At 40.8% G+C, this 8489-nt stretch overlaps 1 protein-coding gene across 1 annotated transcript; it reads right to left on the bottom strand.

The window, feature by feature from the left end:
- Positions 1–7158: 7158 nt before the first annotated feature.
- Osi16 (DUF1676 domain-containing protein Osi16) lies at positions 7159–8135 on the bottom strand. Its single transcript, XM_076318726.1, has 2 exons — positions 7628–8135; positions 7159–7538 (listed from the first exon to the last, which is right to left on the bottom strand). Exons 1-2 carry the CDS (start codon positions 8133–8135, stop codon positions 7159–7161), a joined length of 888 nt encoding a protein of 295 aa, XP_076174841.1.
- Positions 8136–8489: the final 354 nt, after the last annotated feature.

The raw sequence follows: 8489 nt of genomic DNA, 5'->3' as shown, positions 1-8489 counted from the left end.
GAATCACCGAATTCGGAATAGGACATACTCTGTTATCAGTCGTCCTAAATCGTGTCTACGGTTACGTGGCACGTAGCAGGATGCTGGGATTCAGAAGAAATAATCTACTAGGCCCAACTCTGATGTAACTGCTCGGTAAAACTAAACAAGAAGATCGAAAGAACTTTGATTCCATCTAGCTATCTTATTCGTAGCAACATCCTCATAAGATATGATAATCAAAAGAATTTTTCTTAGAATTGTTTCTTAAGGTATACGAATAAATAGAGTAACGTTCCAAGGGTTCTTTGATCATTTATTGTAATATAGGATATATTATAGAATATAATATATATATTACAGATCAGATAGGAAGAGAAAAAATAAGATTTGGGAAATGTTAGTAAGCTCGTGGAGTATCTAACTGTGAAAATATTCTTAATTTAATGTTGCTAAAATAATCCAATTTTTAGCTATCAGTATAAATGAAACTTATTACATTTTCTGAGCCGGGTTTAATAGAATTGCAAACTGCGTACAGGGATGATTTTTTAACGTTTGTTATCTTTACCGACTTTGGTAGTTTGCTTGTATATAGTTCCTAGAATTACCGTTCTTGCACGAAGAGGTCGCTCCAGAACGCTGGAAAATACTCGTTGGTATTATACAACGTCGGTATTTCAGATCGTATGACACTTTGTACGAGGATATGTGTATTCTATGACATATGTCGCTGTGCGTATGCTCCTATGTGTCATGACTCATCTATGGAGAATCTTGGTAGGTTGTTCGAAAGATCGCGCCACTGCATTGTGCTAAAATTTACCTATACATAGGAAATTGGTATTGATATATTTCGAATTGCAAAACAAAAAATTCGAGGTTACAGTCTTTCTCTCACTAGTTAAAAAAATATGTAAACGTATATAACACGATTAAAACACTCGTTAATTTAAAATTGAAAAAAATGTGGTTTTATTACAAAATAGAATTGTTTCTGAATATCTTCTTAAGCTATGTTCCATTTTTGAAAGAAATGAATACTTTTTAGGCAATTGTGGTCTTTTTCAAAGATACAGAAAAGTGACTAAGTAGAAAATACAATATTCGAAAGTATGAATGTAATAATATAACAAATTTGTCTAATGAACATCGTATTACAACAAGTTAAACTATTTGTAATATTATGATTTTGAAATGATGTGGAGGGTAGAGGAACGTTCGAATAAAGTGAAAATAATGGACTTTGCCCGTTCAAATACCACTTACACCAATCACATCATAAATAAATAACCGGGCAATTTTTGTTTCTTAAGAGTACATATCTTTACCATTTTTAAAATGTTTATACTCTCTTATAGAATGTCTTCGTCGGTAACATTTCGATTCGGTCAATCTTAATAAATAAAACGTAAAGTTTAAACCAATAAAAGAACTGACAAGGAAAGTCACTTTTTTGTACCTTAAGTAACTATGGAAATGTTTAAAGAACGTTTTGCAGTATATTATTCCTTACTCAAATATTACAATCATAATTAGGACTAAGGTAACACACGCAACAGAAGCATACACATTTTGATTTTCAGTACTAAATTTATTCCCAAATTGTACACAGAAATTCGCACTATGGGATTCTTCAAACCGTTTTCAAATTCCACGCAGAGAGGAGTCGTCAGCAATTTTCGAAATGTTGCCGCTCCTCTGCACTTCTTTCCTCGAACTCGGCGACGCCATTTTTTCTTCGGTAGCCTGCCATTCATCGCTGTAAATCGGTCTCGCTACATTCGTGTCGTAATTACTTGCGATGTAGTTCGTGGAACCAACATGATCGACGCTGTCGTCGACATACTTTCTGGAATCCCCATTCTGACGACGATCCAAGTCGTTGGTGTAATTGTTAGACCCTGAACGCAACAAATGTTCCTGGTCGGTGTTATTTACCACGTTATTCGTATTATTATTCGAGTACTCGCGTCCCTGTGATTCGTCGTAATAACTGGAGTTCCAATTCAAAGACGTGGAATTCATAGGACTGCCATAACTACGATGGTTGACCGAGGTCGAGCTGGAGACGGACGTTCCTATCACGAGGGATGAATTATTGGAGTCGACAGTGCGATTTGCTTTGTCTTGATTGGTGGTTATAAATCTTCTTCCGAAGCTGCGACCCCACCCACCACCGTAACCGCCGCCACCCGATGGGGGACCATAGCTATTGGACGGGGGACCATAGTGGTTAGACGGTGGCCCACCGTAACTGTCAGAGGGTGGACAACAGCCTCCTCCACCTCCTCCTCCTCCGCCTCCACCTCCACCTCCGGATTTCGTTAGGAGAACGATTTCCTTGTATTGGCCTGCGGAAAAGTAAGAATTATAATATTTTACATTGCAGTGTTTTCGAAACGTGAATTGTGTTCTATATTGTGGTATTTTTCAGACATAAATTTTGCTTTATATTGTGCTATTTTTCAGACATAAATTTTGTTTTATATTGTACTAATTTCAGACATAAATTTTGTTTTATATTGTACTATTTTTCAGATAGAAATTTTGCTTTATATTGTGCTATTTTTCAGACATAAATTTTGCTTTATATTGTGCTATTTTTCAGACATAAATTTTGTTTTATATTGTTGTTATTTTTCAGACATAAATTTTGTTTTATATTGTGCTATTTTTCAGACAGAAATTTTGTTTTATATTGTACTATTTTTCAGACATAAATTTTGTTTTATATTGTACTATTCTTCAGACATAAATTTTGTTTGATATTGTACTATTTTTCAGACATAAATTTTGTTTCATATTGTGGTATTGCTTAGACATCAATTTTGTTTCATACTATAGTGTTTTTGAGAAGTTAATTTTGGTTTATACTGTATATTGAGGTAATAGTGTTTGTGTTAAAAATAATGGTATATTTATAGGTAGTACTACCGCCTCCACCGCCCCCGCCACCTCCACCTCCTCCGCCTTTCATGTATTTATGCATCAGCATCGCCATGGAGATCATGAGAGACATTCCCGACATCATCATGCCCTTCATTGTTGCCACTCCTGTCGCGTGAAAAGATCGGTGAGATCATTTTGTAGAAATTGAAAGGTAAAGAGGAAAAGGGAAAACATCTTGCCTATTATTTTCATTTTGAGCATCATCAGACCTGCCATCATCATCATTCTGCATTTACCGCCACCTTTCCCGCCACCGCCTCCCCCTCCTCCTCCTCCTCCTCCTTTCGCTCGTCCTGTAACAAACTAAATCTCGTAATCTCCAACATTATAGAGTCTACAATCTTTCGAACTTTTGAAACTTTTAGTATTGACATTTAATATTCAATATCTATAAAGTACCATGTAGAATTGTGATAACATATTTTGTTTCATTATTTATTATTCCTACTTTCCCATTATTTATCGAGATTGACGACATACATCGAAAGAAGTACATTTATAATACTGAGACTTGATCTCTAACTTCACAGGGTCAAAGTATCCACAGAATAATTTTTCTAATTTTCAAGACTTTCAATGCTGGAATTTAATATTTTAATATTCCAAAAATACAACATTCCTACGAACCTTCGGACAGAGCAGTCTCGTCGTACATGAGATCAATTTGGTTCTTCTCTCGTTTGCCATTCCACCTGGGTAACGTAATCCTCAGAGCAAACGTGTCGAAGAAGTCGTTCACGCTACGTTCAATACCGTAACTGGAGTCGTTAGCAGAGTTATGCTCATCGATCGTCCTGGTCTTCACCAGCTTGATCTCCTGACCCATCAGGTAAATCTCGTTCAATTCCCTTATAGAGTCCAAGTATCGATTGAAACGCTTCTTCGCGCAGACCAGTGAGAAATTGATTATACAGTAGCCTATATCTTTTGTGGGGAACTCTGGGAAGCCATCGTTGTCGTCTACCATGGAATCGTTTCTCGGTGCTGGTACCACTTTCACGTCCATTCTGATTCCATTTTTTCGGTAATCGAACAGTTGTCTACTAGAACTGAACAGAACGGTTGACGAATGAAAGGAAGAGATCAACAATTTAAAATTCTTGGTAAGAATTTGATCAAACGAACTAGTGTTTGACTGGAGCAAATTGTCTCGATGTATCTATTCGGAGTGGAAACCACTATTTTGCGTAGAAAAATATTTTTTGTTGCGTTACATATACTATCAAAATATAATTGACTACTCCATCATGGCTAGTAGTGTTTGCTACCTCTGATTTGTAAATAAATTTCGACGTGGTAGTGTCAGGACGTTGGATCAAAAACTTTTCAGTGAATAATGTAAATGGAAGATGCTATGAAAAGCTGGTTAAAGTTTGAGTTAGTTTTCGTGCAACACAGTCGTGAACGTAGTATTGATCCTTCAATATGTACTTCTTTTCGAAAGTTGAAAATAAAATTGAAAGAATTATTTTACTCGTGGTAAGCAGATATTGGTTGGAAAATAAATGAAAATTGGTAAAAATATGTTGAAGAAATGTAACAATTGGTGAGAAATACGTTGCTGGTAGCTAATAATATCCACGTGAATGAAAAATAATATATTACAGTCCTGGAACCATATGTATTTGAAAGTTGATATACACGTAGCTTTGGAGACTTCAATGCCTGACAGAAGAGTTCTTTACCCTGTAATTGATATCTTCTTAATACGAATAAGAAATTTTTCTACACAGGATTGTAAAACAGTACGGTTGCTTACTAAGAAACACAAGAATGAGAATTTGAAACATTTACATGTTGATAAAATGCTAATTCTGTGTTTAGTATTCGGAAAATTGTTAAAAAATTCAAGTCTCTCTAATTGGGTAATTTCAGTTCTGTGAAGTCTACAACTATTTGATGTACAAAATTCAAGTATCATTGATTAAAAACTTCACGTCCTCCAATCAGTAATTATAAATCCCCAGTTGTGCAACGTTTTGAAACGCCCGATAGCAGCTCAAGATCTTTAAAACGAGAGAATCGATCCAAAACAAATGCACAGTACTCTTGTCGAGCGCTAATCCCGATGAACTTGTAAGGATCCACGTCGATTTTCTGGTTCCTGATCCTTCCATCGTTTCCAAGACCGTGGACGTTGACATGGAACACCACGAACGCGATGAACACGATACTCTTGATAATCCTCAAAGTCGACATGGATCGATACGCGATGACCAATGACGATAATTCGGTCCACCGACTACCAGAGACTGATTCTCGTCCGCCCGTAATCGTTTATATACAATGAGATTTATGTCATCCTAAGGATTTTTTCAGCGTCCCGTCACGATTGTCATTTACCGCCACCCAGACGAATAACAACTTAATGACAAGCCTGGCTTCAGGTTCGCTCTTGCGGCGGATCTCCGCGTAACGCGGGAACCGAACAGGATGCGGTGTTTTGAGATTTCAGGGACAGTTCGTCGATCGAGAAACGTGTGAATTCCCGAGGCAGGCATTATTAAAAAATAATTCAATAATCGACGAATCGAGGAACAATACTGTTCAAACACCACATTTCGAGATATTCGAAAGAATAGCTTCTCACATTCTTTACACTCGAGGGACTACTCGAAACACGGATATAGTGTTTCTTTTATACTGTTCTTCGACTCATCGATTTAATTAAGGGCATATTCAATATTTTGTACAATTTAAATTGTTTCAAAAGTTTGGGTAAGTGTTTGGTCATGTTTCGAGATAACACGGTTAAATTTTTATGTGTACTGTCTTTATTATCGTTACAATAATTGCACGTATGACACGAGATGAAACAAATTGTTGATAAAATAGTAGTCGCTGAAAAAGACGAGAGTAATACAATAGTTTTATTTCTACTGGCGATTAAAAAAAAACATTACCGATATTTACGTAATTTTGGTTCGTACGATAGAAGAATATGTATTTAATAGGTATATATAATTTTGAGAACAGATACTCGAGGTGTCTTACATAGGAAACTTATAAAATAAAGCTAAAGATTTTACAATAGTGTGCTTGGAATCTGAAAGAAAATATTTGGATTCAGAAAAATTGTAAAATTTTCTTTCCTCATTCCTGTAAAGTTTTTTCGAGCTGTTTTCTCGTGAATATGATAAATGTAAGAATACGATATCGGAATAAAACAATAGCAAAACGTGTTGTGCAGGTTCTGAGAACGCCCGAGGGAAGACGACCATGTATACCTTGCTGCTCAACCAGTCTCCATGAAGTCTAACCCACCGTGTTGTGAAGGGGACGACCTTGTTTCATATCACTCTAATTGTCCGGTATATTCATCCAGCAATTACCATCAGTATATATAATCTTCATAGCAGGAAACCGATGCAAAGTGCAGCCTTCGTACAGCGCTCCCTCGTTTATTGGAAACTGAAATTGACATTTGAAACATACCTTCGCTCGAATAACTCCTAACGTACCCATACCCCTTTCTCTTCTTCCTTCAAACAAACCCATATCAAAGCTTTCGAGCGTTTTCGTTCCAAACATCAAATCCACGTTCTGAGAAAGGAAAGGTACTCCAAGTGTGGTAAAAAAAAGAAGAAAAAAAAAGAAAAAAAATTCCCCCCCTCCCCAAAGTCCACAAAAGCCCTCTATTCTCTCTCTCATCCACCCTTTGGATGGTCTCTTCGAATCATCGACGGAAAATATATCGAAATAAAGAATCCCAAAGCTGAACATATACATCGTGACGGGGGCTTCTTAAAAAGTTCGTTTATTAAAACTTTACAATGCATGAAGACACAATAAATAACAGAACAGAGAAAATCATGTACACGGTTCGAGGATGCAAACGACGAGAACGGGCTCGAGCCGTGGCCTTGTTGGCGTTATGGTTCGCAATAAATACCTACGAATCTATGAATAACTGTAATGGTGATAAAACGCGGGGCGATGAAATGAGACCAGGCGTGGACGACGGGAGGTAACCAGACAGAACGCGCGAGCAGCGAGAAAGCGAGACGAAGTTGCGTAGAGAGGAACCAGGATGGTGGGGAACATGGGGGGGTGGGTGGGGGTTTGGTGGATGCGGCCAGATCGCGAGGACTTCGCCAGGTGCGAGGGGGAGGGGGGCAGTAGGAGAACGGGAACGAAGTGGGCTCTCGGTGAGGTAGAGACGTGCTACTGGGATCTCTCGCGGCTCCTTGATGAATAAATAAATTAAACGCTTCGCGCGCTAGTCGATTAATTCACCCAGATCGATCGACGATCTCGCGCGTTCCCGTACTTGAGTACCGCCTGGTTGATGGACTCCTGGACGGTGTCCATCGATCTACCGTAACCGGAGTGTCCGTAGCCATGCCCGTGATGTTCCTCGGAGCTGTGGGTATGGGAGTTCGAGTACACCGGCTTGCTGACGATCTCGTAGGTGGTCTTCTTCTCGCCACCACCTGCCAGCGACTTCAGTCCAACAATGGCCGATAACATGAGAGCCATCAGACCGGTCATCAAGGCTTTACCGGCAAGAAGAGCGAGAGCACCGAATCCAACCGCGCCCAGGGTACCCTTCATCATCATCAGACCCGCCATGAGAGCCCCATAGCCCCCCTTGTCCTTCTTGCGTCCTAAACGTTCAAGGAATCCCCCGGTTAGACGAGTTTCAAAGCCCCAGAAGGCTAGACAGCGGATAGTTAGCATGACTAGGATTCCTCACCAGTTCCGACGCTCTGTCCGCTCAGACCCAGCTGGGCCAGGGTCTCCTCGTTGAAGTTCCTGGCCGCCTCGAAGGTCCTCGGATCGAACAATTTGATGGATATCGAGTGACTGTTCAGGTAACTGCCCACCTTGTGCACCAGGTACGCGTCCAGCCTCTTCTCCACGTCGTTCGGGAAGTCCCTGGCCAGGTTGGCGACTACCTCAGCGGCCGGCATGTTAGCCGAGCCGTTCTCCTTGATCACGGACACACCCGGTAGGATGTTGATGTCCTCCTGCTCGGAGAGCCTGTCCAGGAAGGACACCACGTCCAGTTTCAGGCAAGTGGCACTGTACGATTTGCCGCAGTCCTTGCTCAGATTCGAGGCCAGGGTCTCCGGGGACTCCTCGACCATCTGCTTCGAGATGCGTCTCTCGATCTCCCCGCTACCATTACCGACCAACACCAGGAGCAAGAGCATACACGCCTGTTGGCGCGACAATTGACGCAGGGCCGCGAATCCCTTCATCGTGAGTCCTCTAGATCGATGTCCTCGAAACGTGATCCCTCGTTGGGAACTCGTGTTACTCGGGGGACGGGGTGGGGGCAGACAGGGATACGGCACCGTACGAGATCTTTCCTCCACGTGGCGAGTCGTAACAGGACCTGGGCTCGAAGCTGACGGACGAGACGCGTACCGTGCACTGGACATACCCTCGGATAGTTGCAGTATATATAGAGCGAGTCACCGGGTAGTCCTTTTTCCTTTTTGCCTTTCGGCCCGTTCCATACATTCTCCGTAGTCGAGAGCACCGAGGCGACGTGCTCTCTTCTTTCGCGGGCGTCGAAGAGGAGGCGAGGGGGCCCTCTCGCGGCCACCGCC

This window comes from Ptiloglossa arizonensis, chromosome 8 (genome assembly GCF_051014685.1).
Source record: "Ptiloglossa arizonensis isolate GNS036 chromosome 8, iyPtiAriz1_principal, whole genome shotgun sequence".
Lineage (NCBI taxonomy): Eukaryota > Metazoa > Arthropoda > Insecta > Hymenoptera > Colletidae > Ptiloglossa > Ptiloglossa arizonensis.
This window is presented reverse-complemented; position numbering and strand designations above follow the sequence as displayed.